Below are 22455 nucleotides of genomic sequence, written 5' to 3'. Positions count from 1 at the left end.
AAGTCTGAAGGAGCTCTTACTGGTGCCACGCCTGTTAAAGTAACTGCCGCTGCACCTCGGCTCTCCATTCAGCCTGGAAGAGTAACGGCAGCTAAACAAACAACCCAGCATCAGCTCAACCACCTGACATCCACCCAGACCAAACCCTGGACTCCACCAAGACCTGCCCTCCCACTTACAGCAGCCCTCACTTCTCTGTCCTACTCCCTTTCTGAGTCTGAGTTCTCTGCAGACGGGGATGAAACTGAGCCAGGATCAGAGATGCCGAAGATTGTGCCAGTGCTGACCCTCACAACACCCGACAAGGTCTATAGCTCCCAGGCACAAAGATCTACATCCAGCCAGTCATCAACTGGAAGTGGTACACTAGCTGACGAACATTTGATGGCTTGTGCTGAACGGCCATGTTTTCCTGGTGTCCAGTGTGAACCAGCTAAGGATGGGGGCTTCCGCTGTGGAAGGTGTCCAGTAGGATATACTGGAAATGGGCATACCTGTAAAGGTAAACTTGTTCTCTCTTTGATATCCAAATATCTCAAATCGGCAGAACCAATTTCTAATGGTGTTATTATTCATATAAGATACAGCTATGAAAAACAGTTTTCAACAGGACTCTTCTGCAGCAATCTTGTGTTAACTAAGTACACCCCATGAAATAGCTTAGCAGCAATAACATGAAGTAAACATATATGACTTAATTTGTCACTGTCACGTCACTGGGGATCACTGTGTTTCTGTTCATTGAGGTTTGAAGGTTTGTTAATGCACGACTATTATAGGGTCTGCCAAAAAAATTGGCAGGTTCAGGTTGGGGTCTGGACTTTGACTATTTTGATTCTATTTCTTTTTCAGCCATTCTGTTGCTGCTGTGCTTGGGATCATTGTCCTGTTAAATGACCCAGTTTTAGCCAAGCATTAGGTTTGACTCCAGAATTCTTCTGTATACAGAGGAGTTCATGGTGAACTCACTGATTGCAAGGTACCCAGGTCCGGGGGCTGGGAACAAGCCCAAATCATCACCCCTCTTGACAGTTCTGATGCAAATTTGCAAACCTAAAATTTGCAGCATGTTCAGTTGTATTATTGTAGGGTCTTTACTAGGGGTGCAACAATACTCGTATCGATATTGAACCGTTCGATACAGTACTTTCGGTTCGGTACGCATATGTATTGAACAATACAACATTTTTTATTTATTTTATCAACTTTTCTTCTGACGATGCTGTCTGTGTTGAGTGCTCAGTGGATCTGTGTTTGACTACTCCGCCTAGGTTGCACTGTCGAGTGCAGATCCACTGAGCACAACACAAGCTAGCAAGACAGAAGCTAAGCTCGTTGCAACATGGCAACTGCCTCAATGCTGCCCAAAATTGAACCTGCCCCACCCTCATTCAGATCTGGCATTTGGAACTATCTTGGTTTTCATGTGAAGTATGACCCTGATGGTAAGCACGTCATGGACAAAAGTAAAACAGTATGTCGGATGTGCCACGCAATGCTCAATTTGTGGGAACTAGTGTTAGCGCAGTTAGCTTGTTAACGTGTTGACGCCGTCCAGCCCCAAGCACGGGGCGATCCGTGGTAACGGAGATTTGCCGCGTTATGGCGTTAATGCCATTTTAACGAGATTAACGCTGACAGCACTAGTGGGAACACAACGAATATGACAGCACATTTACGCCGACATCATCCTATTGCAAAGACAAGTGGAAGCAGAGACTCTCTTGTTTGTTTATCGCCCACTTCGCGCCACAAACAGGAAACCAGCGGCTGAACAACAGCAGCACGTTTAAGCTTGATAAGCTGTTGTTAGAATTTATTTAATATTACTTTCTACACCAGGATCTTTTTCTATGTAGCTGTCGGCTGGTAACTGTGCAGGGGCGGATCTAGCAAAGTTTAGCCAGGGGGGCCGATAGGGCATGAACAGGGAAAAGGGGGCACAAAGACATACTTTTCTTTCTTATTCTCACTTAAAATGTCTAGCTTTTAATAAATAATTATCCGAATCTTACACCCAAAGTTTTAATATGATGTAAAATGTATAGAAGTCCATTACTGTATATAGTAACTATTAAGTCTAATATACCCTAGTAAGCTATAGTACTTTTTCCTTTGGGAAGGTACCATCTGTGCAGTCTGCAGTTCTGTTGAAGAAAGACGTTGAATCTATTTAATTATTCTTGAAAAATTTTTTATTTTTGTGAATTTTTTTTGACACTGCATCAAATTAAAGTTGATTACGTCGATTAAGCATCATGAGGTGGAGGGTGGGGGTGGTTCCCTATTTTTTTTTTTTTTTTTTGCTGGAAGTTTGCAACCCTATTAGTTAGGTTGCTTACTCTTTAAAATACCAGAATAGGGAGGATGGAGTAGGTTTAACTTTATTAGATTGATCAGTATTGCTGAACTATGAAATATTTTGGTTGTAGTGTATTTTTTGCATACAGGTATAACAGAATAGCCTTAGTGTTTGTTTGTTTTTTAACTTGAGTTTGAACTTATACAAAATGCAGCAAGATATTAAAAAAACAGTTTTATTGATTAAAAAACACACTATATCGGATTCATATCGGTATCGGCCGATATCCAAATTTATGATATCAGTATCAGTATCAGACATAACAAAGTGGTATGTGCCATCTCTAGTATGTAGTCCATGTGCCACAAAAGAGAGATAAACCAGTCTAATAGAAAAATATATGTAGGTTTAACATCTTAACGCTCCTCCCCATCTGTGTTTCAAGCTGTTTGCAGGCATGCATGCGGTAGGAACATGGAGTGTGCTGCGCCCAACACATGCCGCTGCAAACCAGGCTACACTGGATCTAGCTGCCAAAAAGGTAAAAAGCAATAGCATTAGAATTTATTTTTTAATAATTTAAGTGTAAAATAATTGTTTTCCCATATTTTATTAGCCATCTGTGATCCGGGGTGCAAGAATGGTGGGGTTTGCATTGCACCAAATGTTTGCCAGTGTCTCAGAGGATACCATGGAGAGACTTGTCAGGAAGGTAACGTTTGCTTCTGTTTCCAAGTTAATCCAGTTCAGGATCTATTTAATGCACATTTTTAGTATAACATACTGAGACAACAAATTAATTAAAGGCTTAAAACTTAAGAATGATTAACTTTTATAATAGCTTATAAATTCTTCAACTACCTCTGGTAGCTGCTATGAAGCTCACTTAACCATTAAGTAATACTGTAAATAACACCACCTCATGTATACAAGTAACAACCTGAGGTGATGAAAAGTGAAGTGACAAACACTACACTTCCTCTAATGTCCACTTGAGGCTGCCTCCAAAAAGTATGTCAATCCCATTGAGCCCCATGTTTAAAAAATCCAAATTTACAGCAGAAATAAAAATATTTACAGCCTAAAACGAAAACTATTTCTTTATAAGTAACCCAGTTAAACTGTATTAAGGCTTAAAATTACACAGGGTTCAGTGAATACAGGCACTAGCCGTCACTTTAGTTAATCAGAGTCATTTAACTGGACCTTTGGACTATGTTTATAGTGTTGGTGCCTGTTGGGGCATTTTTAGTAGACAGGTAATATGGTTTGCTGTGCAGTCCCACATGTTCTGTGAATCGTCATTATTTTATCTTTTTGTTACTTAATGCTAATTAGCGGGTATGTATTTTGATAGATGTAATTGAACACCATGCAAGCTAGCTACGTAGATCAGATTAATTCCAGCTCCACCAATACAAAGTAAGTGTGGGTGTGAAGCTAATATTGAGCTCTCAAAATAAGTCTTCACAAACCAATGACTGATGTCGCAGTGGTTATGTCCACTTTTATTTACAGTCTATAAGAGCATGCACTAAAAACATGTCAGTATTACATCTCATTTCTAAACTCCATGTGTGCAGCCTTGTGCAGGTCACCATGCGAAAATGGAGGCACCTGTGTGGGACTGCAGACCTGCTCCTGTCCTTACGGGTTTGTTGGTCCTCGATGTGAAACAAGTGAGTTTACTTCTTTTATATCAATATCAGTGAAGATCTTTTAAAACAGCAGTACATTTGTATACATTGTTCTTTTGTTTCGGGTATTTCTTTCTAATTTTACGGTCTTAATTTACAATATTTTTTTTTAAAAACTTTTTCTTTCATAACTGTTATTGTGGTCTCTTCCTATTAAAAGGGAGGTCTTCCTCCCCACTTTCGCTAAGTGCTGTTCAAAGGGGATTGTCTGATTGTTGGAGTTTTGTCTTTAATGTTGTAGAGACAAAACTCGTCAAGGCCACAAAAATCAACATAAAAATCCACTGAATTGAATTAAATAAATGGTTTTTTTTTTGTTGGTTGCAGTGGTGTGTAGCCGTCACTGTCAAAACGGAGGCCAGTGTGCATCTCCAGATGAGTGCATGTGTACACCAGGCTGGACTGGACCGTCCTGTGAGACCGGTGAGTTGTGTTACTCATGCTGTAGGGGGCAAAGATCTGATTTAAGTTTAGGGTAAAGTTTAACTGCAAATTTTGTTTTCCAGCTCTCTGCTCCCCTGTCTGTCTGAACGGAGGTTCGTGTGTTCGACCGAATACCTGCGAGTGTCCTCACGGTTTCTATGGTGCACACTGTCAGAACGGTAAATCTACAGCAGGCTAGATTCAAAGCTTAAAGTGTCTAAAAGCATCTAAATTGGGAGCTATTCTGCTTTTACCTTTTTCAAAATCACAAAAATACTGTTTTAGTGGTTGATTCTCATATTAAACATGACCAGTTTTTCAAATAATCAGGTTATGTATGTGTAGTGTATTAATAGAGACTGTTTATCCTAATACTGACATTACAGATGTCTGTTGGTGAGGACTAGCCAATCAGAAGAAAGCTAGGTTAAATGGGGAGGGGCTAAGAGGCCTTGTTTCAGAAAAAAGATGAGCTGAGGGGCCCAGTAGAAGATAAATAAGGATTATTTTGAGCTGTTAATCATGCAAAGCTACTGGAGTGCAATAATATAGGAAAAACAGGACTTTTTCTAATATATTTTTTCTCCTCCAGCTGTCTGCAACCCTCCCTGTAAAAATGGTGGTCTGTGTATGAGAAACAACGTCTGCTCATGTCTGCAGGGGTACACAGGGAGACTGTGTGAGAGAAGTAAGCACTTCTTCTTCATCTCCTGGTCATCTTCCTTGTCTGCAGATGCTCCAGTTACTTTAATTATCACTCAGTTGCTTTTAAAGATGACGAAGTGGACGAACTTGTGTCACTTTAATTTCCAGATTGTGTGCTTTTACTGTCATGTTTTGGACAAACTAAAGAATTAATTGATTAAAACTGTCTCCCTCATTCCTCCTCTCCAGGTGTGTGTGAGCCCATGTGCATGAACGGTGGGCGGTGCGTTGGTCCAGATGTTTGTGATTGTCTGTCCGGTTGGCGAGGGAAGAGATGTGACAAACGTACGTGTAATGATCCGTAACGCTCAGGCAGACACGAACACCTGAACACTTCTTCTGCTCTCTTCTTATGTTGACCTACAGTCAGAGTACAGCCTCTTTCACTTCTAAGGTTTTACATGTTTGGGGATAAAAAACATCCTTAGCAGAACTGGAAATGAGGTAAATACAACCTCAGATGAAAAACATTAAATAAGAACATATTTTTGCTCAGTTTAAGGTCCTTGCTTCACCCATGATCCACATCTCCAATAGGTTTCATGAAATTCTGCTCTGTAGTTTTTGTGAGGTGACAAACAACACTGCAAACGTTCCTCTGTTCTCGCCTTGCTTTCGTGCCGACCTCCTGAGCACGCAGCGAGTTTCTCAGACTGACCTGGCAACACCTCCGCAGAGGTGCTTCACATGTGGAAACCATCAGGTGTAGTGCCTGCAGAGTTTCACTTGACTGACCTTTGACCCTCGCAGAGTGGTAACAGTTACCTAAGAGACAGAAGTTCAAAAGAAGAAGAGATTAATTACAGATAAGTGTTACCTGCTGACTTGCTCAAGCTTTCTTAGGAGAACTGTTGTTACCCTCAAGTCCTACTCCGGTCGAAGTGATTTAAATGTGTCATCAGAGTGAAGGCGGGGCTCTGTGTGGACTTCTGTGACCACAAAGACCACATGACACATCCTTCAGTTGGACTCCAGCTGTGAGAGCCGTGGCTGTGTGCTGTGATTGACATGTCGGGTGTGAGCACAGCCCTGCACCTCAGCTATTTAAAAATGTAGATGTCAATTTGTTAATTGACATTATGTATTAAGTGAATGAAAAACAGAACAAATATTTGATGATGATGATGTTCAGAGCTTTCTGTCATCGTGTGTCCTCTCAGCCAGCTGTCTGCAGAAGTGTCTGAATGGAGGCGAGTGCGTCGGTCCAAACACCTGCCACTGCGCCCCAGGGTGGCATGGCACGCTGTGTCAGATCTGTGAGTATCAAAACCAAACACACACTCATAGGTACACTAGAGGGACAACAATAAGACAACCTCCAAAACAGGAAAGGCCTTACAGGTGAAGGACACTCACAGCTTTTCCTTCCTACTCTGCTTTTTTTTTTACTACTTTTGCCTTTGGCTAGCCTCAGTGTCATTTCTGGTAGCAGTAGTGACACTGAGGCTGGACCTGGACCCTAAAGAGGTTGCACAGGTAGTCCAACTCCTCCAGGACGCCACATCAATACATGCCATTGTCAGAAAGTTTGCTGTGTCCAGGATCATGTAGGAGATCCCAGGACACAAACAGTTACTTTAGTTTAGGGTCTGATGTGTTATAGTGCAGGACGTTAGGCTGCCTGTAACATCGTTCAGCATGAACAGCTTGGTGGTGGGTCAGTCATGGTCTGGGGAGGAATATCCCACAGACCACTGCAGGCTACACAACCGTACCCTGACTGCCATGAAATCCTTGGACTGACTGTCAGACCATATAATGGCGCAGTGAGTCCCGGGTTGCTCCTGGTGCGCGACAAAGCCCAGCATCATGTGGTGAGAACAGGCAGGATGCATGGAGGACGTAGGCATCGATACCATTGATTCGTTGTCACACTCAACAGAACTCCTCTTGGACATTATGTTTTGGTCCATCTGACACCACAAGGTTGCACCTCAGACTGGGACACCATCCAAGGTTCCCGAGGTTGTCAGTCTTGCATAAAAACTACAGAGAACAGTTTTGAGTTGTTGCAATGAAATTCCAAGAAACGGGATCAGCCCACTGCATCATTTCTTCACTCTGATTTTCAGGGTGTCTTTGAATTCAGTAGGTTGATCATTTTCATTTCTGTCAAATGACGTGGCAGTCCATGTTAGTACAGATATGTTTCTCTCACAGGCCCACTAAATATAAAGTAAGAGCTTTTTTTAAATCTCATTTTGTTTCAGAAATGTTTTCTTTGTGCCTTGAATGATAAACTTCAGCTGGGATCTTACAGAGAACGTTGTAGCAGGACTGATTTATTTGATCTTCTAACTGTGTATCTGTTGCTGTTGTGTCTCAGCTCTCTGTGAGCAGAAGTGTCTGTACGGCAGTCGCTGCATCCGGCCGAATGTCTGCGCCTGCCAGAATGGATTCTCTGGGTCGTTCTGCGCCAGGAGGGTAAGAACTGAACATGGAGCCTCAGTTTAAAGAGGAGAGCATCTACTTGTTAAGTGTTTTCTGTGTCTTGGCCTCTTATTTGTTACTCCTTGTTTGGAGGAACGTCACTTTTTCCAGACTGTCAGATTCGCAGATGAGAGACAGAAGACTCACATGAAGAAAAACAGAAACACATGAGTCCGTCCTCATGAACTGGCCACTTACAGACGATGATGTATTGAAGCCAAATGCTGCTCTATATGTTTGGATTTTACAAGCTGCAGTTCATTGCCACAGTCCAGCCTCACGTTACAATCACATGTCATGTATCATTGTTATTATTTTTCAAACTTCCCAGTAACTGAAGCTGTTTTGTTTGTTTTGCACCAGCTGGAGGACAGACAAAGTGCAGGAATTTCAGCAGAGAAAGACATACAAAAGTTCTGCATGCGAATCTTTAAAGAGGAAGTCAGGAGTTACGGAGGTTTGGAGGATGAGCAGGAGTGTTAGGTTAGGCCAATGGTTCCCAAAGTTTTTTTTGCTGGGCCCCCCTTTGTTTTACAAGAAAAAATAAAAATTACGTGTGGACGAGGAATACAGAGTTCGTCATCCAACGTCAAAGTTATGTGCCTTTTTTCACATTTACATCAGATGAATTGCAGAATGATAGAGACAAAATACTGTTAATCTGACTATCTTCAGGTTTTACACGCTTACATATGCACACGCAGTTACTGTCCCTCCATTTACAAAGGCAGAGGCGTCACGGTGTGATTATTGGATTATTAGTGAAAAAGTAAAACTAAGGCATTCAAAGTGCCACGGTGAATTAAAATGAAATATTCAAAAGTTAAAACAATATTATTTACAGTATAGAAAAGATATACAAGATATAAAAAAACAGAGGAATGCTAAAAGTCTTAACAGAGACGATGCAGATAAAATGGCAGAAAATAGAAGTTAAGACAAAACAAAGACAAAAAAAGTACAAAAAGTGAAAATAATCAAGTGTAGGGAGATAAAACACCAACTAAAAGATACAAAATAAGGTTAAATTTCTGCTGTTTGTGTCTTTTTGCTTCTCAGTGATGATCTGTGTAGTTATCCAGCCTCATGTTTTTATTTGTTTTGTTTTTTCCAGCTGCCTATCACACGAGGCTGACACCAAACAGCCGGCGGTAAAACCCTCAGGTGATCTGGAAAGCACCAAGACGTAATCAGACTCCAAAGGTCACCATCAGCTGAGCTTAGCATGGAAACTAGTGATGCCGACATACAAGACGGAGAAAAAGGCAGCTTATCCCTCGTTTTTGTGCTAAGCTAAGCTAACACGTGGACAACCTGGGGTCCGTTCTTCGTACTTCGCTAAGTAGGTTAGCTGGATTTGATTGTTGACGATTTCGCGTGATCTTGGATCGTTCGGTTCTCCAAAGCTCATCCGGGACTTGCTGTCATAGCAACAGATCCGTAAGCGTAAACCTGCTCGGGAGCAGGCTTACTTTATGTAAACAAGATTAGATCGCGGCCACTCAGGTATGTCCGCTTCATGTATACGAAAGCAACAGCGATATTTTACCACTGTTTCACCATAAATAAATATTATCAATGTAACTAAAGTTAATGCAGTATTTGATCCTTTTATTGATTCCATACAGATACATACAGGTCATTTCCTAACAAAAAGGGAAATGTACTATTAATCATTCTATTTCATGTATTTGATTATTTCAGATGTAATTCGTATTTTAGAGTAGTAATAGTAAATTACTTCATGTAATCAAGATGAGAGACCACGGCTATAAAAGCGAAGGTGGATTTGGGAAGCCTGTCGCAGCCATGTCCTGTCCGTATACGCGAGCCACCCATTGCGGAAGGTGCAAGATTGATAAGGAGAGTTTTCAGAATCCAGCGTATATTGCGGGACAGACAGGATCCTTTAGCTCAGCGCGACAGTGTGCTCATAGAGAGATGTCGATTTTCCCGTGAGGGTATTATTTACTTAACCAACTTGTTGACGAGGGGGTGCAGGACCACCACCTGTCTTTTTGTGCGCTGCCCTTTTCTTGGTTGCTGTTATAAACAAACAAACAGATTATTTCAGGGTCTCTTTCCAAGAGACGAAAAGCAATATAAGTGATAAATATTACCATTCTGTAGAATATTCTTATATTTCACTTTTACTTGTTCTCATGTTCTAGTGGGTCCTGTTGTGGCTCTAATGTGAAAGAGGATATAATGTAATATAATATAATATGATATAATATAATATAATATAATATAATATAATATAATATAGTGTAATATAATAAATTTACCCTACCGCCTACTGGTGTTGGCCAGAGGGGCCGATGGCGCGATATGGCAGCCTCGCTTCTGTCACTCTGCCCCAGGGCAGCTGTGGCTACAACCGTAGCTGCTTCCACCAGTGTGTGAATGTGAGAGTGAATGAATAGTGGCATCGTAAAGCGCTTTGGGTGCCTTGAAAAGCGCTATATAAATCCAATCCATTATTATTATTATTATTATTATTATTAATAAATTACTTATGAGTTTAATTTGTCAGCAACTTTCTGCCAGCCCTCTCTCCTTGCTTTTGCAGCCTTTGCAGTGTTCCCTTGCGTTTTAATTAAACTCTGAAACTCCTGAAATCCCTCAATCGAGTTCTTGCTCTGCTGCCGAAAAATACTGAGCGCACTCCTTCGACATTTTCGCCGACCAATCAAAGGGTTGCCGATCAATGTTTCTACTATCGATGCGTAGCCCCTGTTAAGCCACCCAGTGATCTCACATTACTTCATCCAGCTATACTAATCGTCAACAACAGGTGTGTTCGGAGAACCGGAATAGCGAGCTCAAAGTTAGCACGATGATTTGATCTTGGATGTAGTAAGCGAGGTACGAAGAACGGACCCCTGTTTTATGTTTGTTTGTTTTGGGGAATTGGTCACACCGATGAGAAATTGCTCTTAAGCTGCAGAGGGAAACTATTTTCCAGACTTGATTAACATCTAAAACCTACAAAACCTACACTTCAGAAGGAAAAATCCTCACCTGAGGTTCAACATTATTTGCAGTCCCAACACTAAAAGATATTTTGTCACCCTAACACATTAACACGTCCTCAGAGTTTAACTGTGCTGACTCATTGGGTTCTTTCACTCATTTACAGCAGTTTACAGTAAATCTTCAGGGTTTGTCCTTTTCACCGTGAATCCAAACCTCAGTAAGAGTATTTATTTATTTACTTTGTTGTTTTATATTGTCACATATTTGCTGTTGTACATTTCTTAATCAGTGTATAATCTGTTATTTCTTATCAAAGCATTGGCTACTGGCTGTTTTGTAAGAAAATAAAGCTCCTTTAGAGGTACCGCTTGTTGTCCTTCCTAAAAACCTGCATATATATGGAAGCAGGGCTGTCTCCAGGAATTTTTAGATGGGGTGGCACAGGAACTTGGGGGGGGGGGGGGGGGGGGGGGGGGGTATTAATACCAAACTAAATCACTTATATGTGATTAAATCATTACAAGTTGCTGAATTTTCAGACTGTGGACAGACTTCCTGCTTCCATAAAAATTCATTAGGTGTGACATGTAACAAAATGGATGGCTCCATATTTATATGAGTTTAAGAGTAAATAAGTCTACAGTTGTATTTACTATGGTGCATGGAAGAGAAAAAGGCTGTTTCCCAGAAAAAATGACTTCCAGAAGGAATTTAGAGGGGGCACCTGAGGCCCTCCCCTTAGCTACGTCACTGATCTGGTGTATTTTTAACTTGATGATGCTTTTAATTTGTTAATTTCCTTACAGGTACCTTCTGTAATTAAGCTTTGTTGAATTCAAGATTTCGTTTTCTTTCTTTTATTTTTTAACCACGGGGGCAGCATTTTACCTGCTGCTTAACTTCTGGCAGACTGTCATTGCAAATAAGAACGTCTGAAAAGGGTGTCTGGCAAAATAAGGGTTTGCTGACTCACTGCACCATCTTCTGGTACAAGATGGTATTACATGAATGTACAGCCCAGCCCTAGTTCAGCTTTAGTTTTTATCTCTACAACACAGCACATAAACACTTTGGAAATAAACTCTCCAGTTGTTCCTTCACATTTTGCTGATTGTTTAGTTAATTATGTAAACTTTTAAACTATTCTTAAAGATAAGGTTTTACAATAAGTACTTTGGCTGAGAGCAGCAGCAGAGAGGCATTTGACTTTGCTGCAGGGGCCAGACAAGTTCACAGCCAGCAGGTCGGGGCAACAAAGGCTGCGAGGAAAGGAGGATTAAGAGATTAATGAGGTTGCATTAGCTCAACACCAATTAGGATTCCTCTCCTTCCCTCTCTCAGCCAAAGGCAAAAGAGCCAGCTGACTTTTCTGCTGTTTTGAGTCAATTGTTCCATATTAACTTTTTTTTAAAAAAGGTTATGGGGGGCTTTTAAGTCCAGTATGTTCATTTAAATCCTGTTTGGCCTCCTGTGGCAACAGGGCCTCACACATATCTGTGGAGGTTATTTGCGCTCTCCAAAAAACCCCCCAAAAAGAGTGGAAATGATGATTGGGAGTTAACTGCCCTCTGGTGACAACAATACAAATATATCAAGATTATTTAAAACAAAAACAAAAAAATCTGAGAAATTTAAATGTTTATGTTAAGATTAAATTTCATCAATAAGCCCAAACTCACTTCCCCTTTCAAGTCTAATCTGAATGAAAGTGATAGGCTGAGAGGTTTTTCAGCAACACACACACACACAAGTGTGTTCACAGATATTTATATCCACCGCCAAAGATGGCACTCGGCAAGGTGGAGGAGGAGGTGTGTGTGTGTGTGTCCATCGTGGTGGGCACAGACAGCGGGAAGGGACGGGACGGACAGGGAGGAAAACACCTGGACTGTTCACTCAGTGAAGCTCGGAGCCGACAGCCAAGCCAGGAGAGCTGCCAGTGAATACACACACACACACACACACACACACACACACACACACACAGTAAAGTTCAAAGTCAAAGAGGTCCAGACTGAATCACTGTGAAATGGTTTCCTTTCAGTAAATATTAACATTGATAATTCATCCATGAAAAAGAAGGAAGGAAGAGAAAACGCTCCATAGTGGATCAAATCTGTAAAAGAGGCAGAACCACATTTAATGTGTTTCTTTAGGCACCTTGTTACTAACAGCCTCATAAAAACACATAACTTGTTTTTATTTCTTTAGACAATTCTATGAAAATGACAAAGATAAGACAGATTGACATAAAATAGTATTTTTGCACCAACAAAGTGATTCCCAAAGAGCTATGAGCTGAAAACCTGGCATATCTCATCATGGTGTGCAGTGTGTCCTTAAAGAAATTGAGGAAACTGGACAAAAGAAGAAGCAGCAAGCTTGAAAAACTATCACGCAAGAACTGGACTTAAAATCAGTGGCAACAGGTCTGATGGAGTGATGAATGCACCAAATACTTTTGGTCCAAATCATCATCAGCATGTACAGAAGAGGTCAGGAGAGCTACAACAGTGTCTACAGCCATCAGTAAAACACAGTCATGGTTTGAGCTGCATTTCAGTCAGTGGTGTTGGAGATCTTGTTAAAATTCATGAATTACAGAACACAGAAAAGTCCCATCAGATTTTAAACCACCATGGAAGACCATCTGATTGGCAACAGCTTCATTTTTCATCATGACAATGATCCCAAACACACTGCCAATGCAGTAAAATCATCCCTGGACAGAAAAACACACAGCGGAGCACTATCAGTCATGGATCGGCCTTCCCAGAGCCCGGACCTCAACATTATTGAAGCAGTGTGGGATCATGTTGACAGAGAACAGAACAAAAGGCAGAAACAAAGAAGAGCTTTGAATGTCCTTCAAGAAGCCTGGAGAACTATTCCTGAAGACGACTTGAAGAAATGACGAGAAAGCTGCTGAAAATGATTTGCAGAATTGTTGCTTTGTTTTTATTTTCCATTAAAGTGTAAACAGATATCGGTGGACAGAAGCTTCAGTCTGAATCAAATATGGAATATGGCCTATTGGCCTTGAGGGGAGCCCCACCTCGGTGGAGCCTAATTTAAACCCATATCCTCCAGACCACAACAGGTGCCCCCCTCCTCCACTCCCTTTACGTTCCACCTGTCTTCTCTTCTCCGTGGCGGGCTGGCGATCCAGAAAGCAGCCGTCAGTCATTACAAATGGCGTGCCGGCCCCCTAAGTCACCGGATCGGCGGCAGCTGCTCGACCCCCAGAGCTATTTTCACCCTCAGGATAAAGTGGTGTTCAGCGAGCCGCCCGCACGGCCGAGCAGCTCCAGTCACGCTGCAGCAGAGCCAGGATGAAGTCCACCGGCAGCGAGTGCACCGTGCAGCCAGACTGCTTCACCTCAGACCTGGAGGACCTGGACAGCGCCAGCAACAGCTCCGACGGCGGCTGCACGCCGCGCAGGGAGCCGGGGCAGGTGGTCCAGGAGGAGGGAGCCCCGAAACGAAGAAGGAGACGGAGGAGGAGCAGCGGAGGAGACTCGCGTCTGCCCGGCGTGAGCAAACAGAGGCAGGCGGCCAACGCGCGGGAGCGGGACAGGACGCACAGCGTGAACACGGCCTTCACGGCGCTCCGCACGCTCATCCCCACCGAGCCCGCCGACAGGAAACTCTCCAAGATCGAGACACTGCGCCTGGCCTCCAGCTACATCTCCCACCTGGCCAACGTGCTGCTGCTGGGGGAGGACTGCCTGGACGGACAGCCCTGCCTGCGCTACCAGAGCATCCTGCACGGCCCCGCCGCCCTCAACGCACCCTCCCTGCGGCCCATCTGCACCTTCTGCCTCAGCAACCAGAGGAAGCTGGTGAGTGGCTTCTCACACCCATAGAGTCGATTAGTGCCAGGGACGTTTCTCGGATTTCTGGGGGTGGGGTGGCATGTGGACATAAGGAGGGGGGCAAGAAACAGTTAGGGGGTGGTCAGATTCTTCTGTAATAAACCCAAAGCAAACTGCCTGCAAATACTCAGAACTGTGATCATTTTAATTGTGGGCACATCCTGCCTCCATGAACATGAATTAGGGGACGTAACAATATGGTGGCAACACAGAAGCATGAGAGTCAGCCACGAGGGAATAAAGTAAAGAAGAAGAAAAATTTATGGACACAGTCTGGTTACAACCACTGTTAAGTTTGCCAAATAATAATTTGTCATACTTTTCACCTTTTGTTATGACAAGATGACTAAATAATTCAATTTTATTTATATAGCACCAAATCATAAAAACAGCTGCCTCAAGGTGCTTTACAATGTAAGGTAGCAACCCTACAATAGTACAGAGAAAACCCCAGAAATCAGAAGATTGAGCAAGCAGTTGGTGACAGTGGGAAGGAAAAACTCCCTTTTAACAGGAAGAAGAGGTGAGGAGAACTAATAAGTCATGCACGAGGACAAAAATTATAATGAAATGTATTGACACATTTATCAACAAAGAAAAATGAGATAAAAACATTCTGGAAAGGTGAGACCCAATCAGAACAATTGTGTAAAAAGGCGGGATGAGGTTGGAAGTGATCCAATCACAATGAATTTCCTCGTGCAGTAAGGTTAGATGGCACATTTGATCTGCCAAAGAGAAACAATACAACTTTTCAGCATCCAAGGTTGCTGGTGTTGTTGTTATACAACTTCAATGTTCTTTGTTTCGCATGAAAACAAAATTTGCATTTGATGTGACAAATATTTACACTTTATAGTCAGTTTTAGGTTTAGTCAATTATAATCATATTCATTTAGTCGATTAAAATAAATCAAAATAAACACTGGTTACAAGCCAAAGTGCTCATAATACACCACTTTAGGCTGGCTCAAAAACTCTCACATTGAGCCCACATGGCTATGTCCATCTTTTATATACAGTCAGTTAAGACATGAAAAAAAAGTTTTTGACATTTATAATTAGGATGTTTTTTATTGCATGTTTTTAAATTTATTGGTGTATATAGTTATAGTCATGCTTTGAGGAGGTCAACACTGTTTCTTCGCATTGTCGTTTGATGTTACTGTACAATTGAAATCTCATTTTAAAGGACAGGGAGAATGTACCACAGATGCTTTTAGCCACATCCATGATTCCTCTGGCTCCGTGAGACGCTATCACTTGTTGTTTGGGTCTGCTCAGGTCCTCAAACCACACAGATCTGCTCAATGCAGACCCAATGATGCACGGTCTTTACATAGCTAGTGGCACCTGTCTCCTTACTGACTGACACCACAAAATGAAATCAGGCTGTGGTGCCTTCAAGAGCCCTCAACCCAGCTGCAGACTTTAAATTAATGATTTGAGCATCACAAATGTTTCTTTGTTCATGAAACATTTGTGAATCCGTGTGGGTCACAAGTGTTTACAGCATGTGTTGGAGTCTGGCTCGGACCCTTTACGGTTATAAATGCAGAGCAGAATCTGCCACAGGATCGGGATTATTATGTCGCTGTTACATTTAAAGGTAAAAATCTGTAACAACACACATTTTAACTGACCTGTTTAGAGGTGAGGATCATGCAGTTGTTGTGACGGTGGTTTCACTGAAGTCTGTTAGTGTGTTTGTTTTTGCCTCCACAGCTCAGAGATGGAGCGAAACACTCAGCTGCTGTGTGAAACTTCTTGGCACCAGACAGGCGAGGAGTCCACCACCCCGTGGTGTTGTTTACATGTAGGACTTTGTACATATATGAATATAAATATCTTTATTTTTGGACGAGACGAGAAAACTAAGGACAGATTTAAACACTGAAAAGCACTTTCTGTTCACGCTCATGTGCTTCTGGAGCCTCTGTGTTTTGGTTGAACTGTAACCTGAGCCGATGTGTAAAGTAGCACCTGACGTGGGGCTATTTTGGTCCCACCAATAGTACAAACTACCCCTTGGACACCCCACCACCCTATGTCTGACCTCTTAAAAAAAAACAACTAAACTAGTGGCTGCTGTCAGTTCAGTGTTACCTTGCGCTTTAAAGGGGCATTAACTGATGTGTTGCCTATAGTAGTGAACAGTGGGAACTGCAAAAATGCTCATATACATGTGGAAAAAAAAACCCTGCATGTCAATATCTCAGGACTTTAATCCCCCAGAAGTACAACAGTCAGTGAAGATGTTGAAATTTACACACTGGATTACACTGCTGTTTCCTTACTCCACTCTTCTTATGTCTACCTGGTTAATTTTTGAGCATATTTTTCGTAAAGTGAAAATGTTGCAAGAAAACCTTATAATGAGTTGATCCCAGCATGCAAAGCACTCTGGAAAATCCTTTTGTTCCTTCCCAAATTCCCAAATGCCACCATTTTAACAGATCACATGGAGAAAGCCATGTCTCCTAAAGGAAAAGTGGTCTGTTATTCATTTGATATTTTACAATAATAGACCAGATTATCTGAATAGTAATGATCTGAGTATGAGGATGTGTATCCCACCTCTGGTAGCTGGTATAGATTCCAGCCGCCCCACAACACTGAATTGGATGAGCGTACAAGAATGTGTTTGTTTCGTCAACAAGCTGCCATCAGCACCGGTGACTGACTGATGGTGTTTGACATCAGTAATACCAGCTTTGGCCTAGAAGCTTTGTGATGCCAAGCTTCTTTTTTTTTTTTTGGCACTGAAAAGAATTATGAATGTGGACTAAAGTCAGACTCTGCAGTTTGTTTTGCTGCCATCTTTCCAGGACAAAGTACTTCCTTTGTGGGGTAAAATATCCCATTAAACACAAGAGTGTCGTTTAGTTCTATGGGAACTTAGTGAAGGATCGGTTGAGTTATTTTCAGCGTGCTTTGCATGATTTCACAAAATTGGGAGGTCAATTCCAGTTAATCTGGATACACTTAGATACTGAAGGACATTTAGCATTAAAACGGTTTCCTGAAATAAGCAGTGTGTTCTTAATTTGAAGGTCCAGTTGGAAACTTCCTGGTAACTGTATGTGCGTCAGAAGTTATGTTTTTGGCCTGATTTCAAGATAAAGTTCTTTGCGTAAATGTTTACTTTTGCATTGTTACACGGTTTCCTCATCACTGTAAAAACACTGTGCGATAGGCTTCCTTTTGCTCTAAATTGGAGTGTATTTAATCCTTCTCAATCAGCTGGATCCATCAATTTTTATTGTTCCAGCACTAAACTATGACTGGGAGCTGTTGCACACTACCTCATAACTGTGTTTTGAAATATGAAGGCCTACCTCCAAATCCAATGAGTAAGAAGTACTTGAATACCTGACAACTTGTGTTCTTTGCACATCGCACATACTGAGAAGCTGCTCGAAGAGAAAAATGTATTTTTGTACAATAAAAATAAAAACAATGATATCAAAACTTCAATTGTCTCTCATTTGTGGGCCTTAAACTGTATGTTGTGCTTGTAATTTGCAAACTCTGTAAAAGCACGCTTTGTGTAACTTCCCAAAATGACATTAATCAGTCAAAAGAAAAGAAAAGACTGATTTATGTCTAAAGTGTCTTTTATTATGTTTAGAGACATCAACAGAAGTAAGATTAGGACTAGGCTGCACTTTGATGTAATACCACTTTGGACCACAAGATTGTGTAGTGAGTCAATGCAACCTTTATTTAAACCGATGAGATACCAAGAGCAAATTTCTTTACATTGACGCCAAAAAATAAAGGCAAATGTGGAGGAAATAGGGGAAATATTGGCTTGACAAGGACTCCAGCTTTGGAGAATATGAAGGAAGGTATAAAGTTTTGGACTTTTAACTGTATTTTTTAAAATAAATTTTACAGCTTTTCCTGCTAATAAATACCTCTTCCACAGCCATTCATACTAGACCAAATTAGATAAAGTATTAAACAACAAATGTTCCTGTCTACAATAAAAATTTCAGTAAAAAAAATATCAGTCAACAAAAATATATTTTATAATTACAGGTAGGGATGGGTATCGTTTAGGTTTTATCCGATACCGGTGCCAAACCGGTACTTTTGAAACAGTGCCGGTGCTCAAACCGGTGCTTAAAGAATGGAGAACACAAAATTGGTCCAAAAACCTCTCATGTTCAGCTGTTTTTTTGTAAAAAGATAACAATGTTAGCCTTTTCTGCAGCTAGAGGGCATATATGGTATCACTCTTGGCTGGAAGCAGTGCTTAAACAATGGAAAAAACACAAACTTTGTCCAAAAACCTCTCATGTTTAACCGTTTTCCACTTTTTCTTTGGTCATTTTAGCCTTTTTGGCCAGGGTGAAGGCCGCATGTAACTACGACGGTGTTTGCTAGTTCACCTTACATGCATTAATTTAATAACGTGGTGAGTAGGGCTGGGCGATATGACCCAAAATTCATATCTCGATATTTTTTACCTGGACGGCGATATAAGATATATATCTCGATATTTTTTTTAAAAGCCATAAAGTAAGAACAAAAAGAGAGTTCTTAGTCAAAGCTGTGTCCCAGATGTCACACAGGCACTTTTATTAACATAGAGCATAGATGTACATAAGATTTACTCAAAAATAAATTATGAGCATTTATTAAATAATAATGCTCCATAAATAAAAGAAAACAATGTTGTTTTTGTGCATAACAAAAAGCTCACAATTGTGCAGTCAAAATGTAAACTAAAAGACGCTGAGCATAGTAACAAAGACAGATTTCACAGCTGCTCTGTTCCCAACTTCTACTGTGTGACTGACAGCATTGAGTTTGAAATCCTCTTGTAACCACGTCTCTTAACAGGTGCCATTTATAGTCCTTATACACAGTAGGGTAATATTACGTTGAAGCACAGTACGTATCACTCCGCAAAGGCTCCTCGGTAGCCGTAATGCTCTGACAATCCATCAAGCGGTGCAGCACCATAGCTTACCAAAGTTGTACTAAAACATTTTTGACAGATTGCTGAGCGCTGTGTACCACATAAAATCGGTTCGCGGCCATCAAGCACAAACAGAATTCATACATAAGGCGCGCTGTCAACTTTTGAGAAAATGCAAGGATTTTAGGCTGTGCAGCGCCTCTGGGCTGCATGGCGTTAGCGTGGTTAGCTCGTTAGCGTGGTTAGCTAGCTAACACGTTTACGGCGTCCAGCCCCACGCACGGCAATGTGCAGTAACTCGTTAACGGAGATTTGCCGTGTCCATCTTGTCGCTTCCTGCAGGTGAAGCGATGGGGGAGGAGGGGCGAGGCCGAGTAACGTTGCGTAAAGACAAAAGTGGACGAAAGAGAGGCAAACTTGCGGCTCCACAAGTATCCGATTGTTCAGTCTGACGTCACTAGCCGTGTCTGGGTCTAAACTCCGCTGCAGGTCCATATATCAAACGATCACTATGGCATTACTGAGAGTTGAAAAACTGTCTAAAGTCTTCATCTTTAATAAAATGATCAGCGTTCTGCTCTACCAGGTGTAACAATTGAGTTTAACATCCAGGCATCCATGAAAACGGAATTTATGACATTTAACGGAGTTAGAAGTTAGCAGGAAGTTAGCTCGCTAGCTTCTATCTAAATACAATATAGCATGTCCTGACTGCAGGGTTTTGGAAACAAATTAAAACGTACAGCTCTGCTATCACTTCCAACATAAATGAAGACAGAAAACTAAACAGCAGTGACGTTTGTAGGGCTACTGAAGTTTGGCTAGCTGGTATATAATGATAATGACCGCTAGCGACACAGCTATGTTAGCATAATATAAACAAGCTAACTTTTTTTCCACTCGATAAAAGTTAACGTGAGTGTTCTCGGTGGTCAGGAACAAATGTAATCGCATGGCAGGATGCTGTAACAGGACCAAACTTCAGCCAGGAGAACAACTGAGAGAATACGAGGTTAGTCATTCATATACTGCTGCATGGGCTGGGCGGTATACATCCTAAGGTTTTAAAAACTGAGCTTAAATAAATGATTAGCGGTAATAAAAGCTGAGGGAGGTCAACAGGGATCACTGACTGTTTTAGGAGCTTTTTGAGATCAAATCGAAGAAAATACATAACATTAAACATGTTAACAACACAAAAGCCATATTAAACGCAGACTACTTTAGACCCGGAAGTAGGATTCGTCGCGTCATCATTGAACAACCGGATAATTATAACGTAACATAGACTATATCGATATAAAGGATATTGTCACACCTTATATCTCGTATAAAAATATATCGATATTTTTTAAAAACTCGATATATCGCCCAGCCCTAGTGGTGAGCCTACTCAATGTAAATTACACACGAACAACATTAAGCTACTCACGCAGAGAAGAACGGCTGCTGCTGCCATCATCATCCGTCATCATTTCTGCTACACTGGCAGGGCTAGGGGCCAGGACTCTCCTCTTCGGGTTTTTGGGGGATGTTGCTAACTCCGGGTCCGATAACAGGCACCACACCCGCAGTAGATGTGCTCGGTGTGAGGTCTCGCAGCAAGCTATCAAATACGGCGCATTTCTCGGCTTTTAAAAAAAACGCTATGCGTCGCCAGGTGTTTCATCAGATTTGAGGTGTTACCTCCTTTGACAGTATCACAGTATCAGCTTAAAGCACTTGTTGCAGGCTGCTGAGTTTGCATCTTTTGCTGTGAAGTACAGCCAGACTTTTGACCGCTTCGCCCTGGGCGTTTTTAATCTGTAGCTCTGCTCTAAAAGAACGTACGTACTCTCCTCGGAAACGTAAAATGATTGGCTAGAATCTAAAGTGTATCACAGCTCAGGAAAAATAAAGCACCGAAATGTGCTTTTCGGTCTGGTTACTACCGTTTATGTCAGAACCGATACCGGTACCCATCCCTAATTACAGGACAGTCTAACTAAACTTTCTGTAATTTTACACAATTATGATGTAAAAACACCGACACGTGCAGTTGAAATTGCACTTCTTAGGCGGTTACTAGGGAATTATGAAAGCCCGAGGATGATTTCCTTATTTCTGTAACAAAAGCAGAGGGTAACTAAAATCAGTAAAATAAGATGACAGGGAATTATTGTCAATATAAAAATCGTATGAAATTAAGATAAATTGAAAATTAATACATAGTTCGGTAAAAGTGAATGAATCTTTTAACTATTAATTTGTAAACTCAGTAGTCGTCATTGCTCAGGGATGTTTTTGTTATGGACACAGTAACAATCAAAGATCTGAGAGACACTTTTGTAAATCCAGTTGTAAGAAATGGTCAATTTGTTGATCTCCAAGGGATTGTTCCCAAGTATTTGGAAAACACCCTTGCACACAGGCAATCCTTAAGTTACACTTACATACCAATTGGGATTCTACGGAGCCCCCCAGGGGACATGGGAGAAAAAAAAATTACGGAGGAAAAAAAAAAAATTAGGGAGAAAAAAAAAAATTAAGACGGACTTTTGCGAGATCTCGCAAAAGTATTGTGAGCGCTCGCAAAAGTATTGCGAGATCTCGCAAAAGTATTGCGAGCGCTCGCAAAAGTATTGCGAGCGCTCGCAATAAGTATTGCGAGATCTCGCAAAAGTCTGTACCATAGACCTCCAAATCAGCACTGAAACCTTAGAAACAACCACAGCGATGGAGGACACACACCCATTTGAGCGATTCATAGATTTTTACTTTGAGCTTGGACTAAACTATAAAGACATTAAAACTGTGCTTTGCATTAGACACAGTTTTCATATAAGCGAAAGACATCTGAAGAGAGTTCTTAGCGCAAGGGGACACACTCGCCACAAAGCGTACTCTGACCTGGCCGTCTTGGTTGAATTTATAGACAACCAATTGCAGTACTCTGGGCAGCTTCACGGATACCGATGGATGTACGCTAAATGCAGGGAACATGGACTACGCGTGAGGAAAGAGGATGTGCGCTTGGTTTTGAAGGAGCTGGATCCCCGAGGCGTCGCACTGAGGCAAGCAAGACGTTTCAGGCGGAGGAACTATTTTTCAAAAGGGCCGAATTTCATCTGGCAC

The 22455-nt window shown here is 41.5% G+C and overlaps 2 protein-coding genes across 3 annotated transcripts in view; both read left to right on the top strand.

Annotated features, from left to right (window-relative positions):
- The window catches only part of LOC146608231 (von Willebrand factor D and EGF domain-containing protein), a 37615-nt gene extending 28466 nt beyond the window's left edge, over positions 1-9149 (top strand). The window contains exons 23-33 of the mRNA XM_085347872.1: positions 1-502; positions 2748-2843; positions 2919-3014; positions 3886-3981; positions 4327-4422; positions 4506-4601; positions 5015-5110; positions 5317-5412; positions 6288-6383; positions 7454-7551; positions 8672-9149. Of these exons, the coding sequence (XP_085203998.1) occupies positions 1-502; positions 2748-2843; positions 2919-3014; positions 3886-3981; positions 4327-4422; positions 4506-4601; positions 5015-5110; positions 5317-5412; positions 6288-6383; positions 7454-7551; positions 8672-8692 (1389 nt within the window). The 3' untranslated portion in view covers positions 8693-9149. The remainder of the gene's footprint in view (positions 503-2747; positions 2844-2918; positions 3015-3885; positions 3982-4326; positions 4423-4505; positions 4602-5014; positions 5111-5316; positions 5413-6287; positions 6384-7453; positions 7552-8671) is intronic.
- A 4444-nt stretch (positions 9150-13593) lies between these two features.
- On the top strand, positions 13594-17898 carry LOC146608230 (transcription factor 15). Of its 2 annotated transcripts, none has more exons than XM_085348354.1 (2): positions 13594-14378; positions 16114-17898. In XM_085348354.1, exons 1-2 carry the CDS (start codon positions 13869-13871, stop codon positions 16306-16308), a joined length of 705 nt encoding a protein of 234 aa, XP_085204480.1. In that variant the 5' UTR covers positions 13594-13868; the 3' UTR covers positions 16309-17898. The 2 variants fall into 2 exon arrangements, with proteins under 2 accessions (XP_085204480.1, XP_085204479.1); XM_085348353.1 differs by having other exon boundaries at positions 13597-14378; positions 16137-16243.
- Positions 17899-22455: the final 4557 nt, after the last annotated feature.

Source organism: Diplotaxodon limnothrissa, linkage group LG23 (assembly GCF_057381915.1).
Source record: "Diplotaxodon limnothrissa isolate DT_005_m linkage group LG23, D_limnothrissa_male_GT1.1, whole genome shotgun sequence".
In the NCBI taxonomy this organism is placed as follows: domain Eukaryota; kingdom Metazoa; phylum Chordata; class Actinopteri; order Cichliformes; family Cichlidae; genus Diplotaxodon; species Diplotaxodon limnothrissa.
The sequence above is the reverse complement of the archived record's forward strand: the minus strand, read 5'-3'. Positions and strand labels throughout refer to the sequence as shown.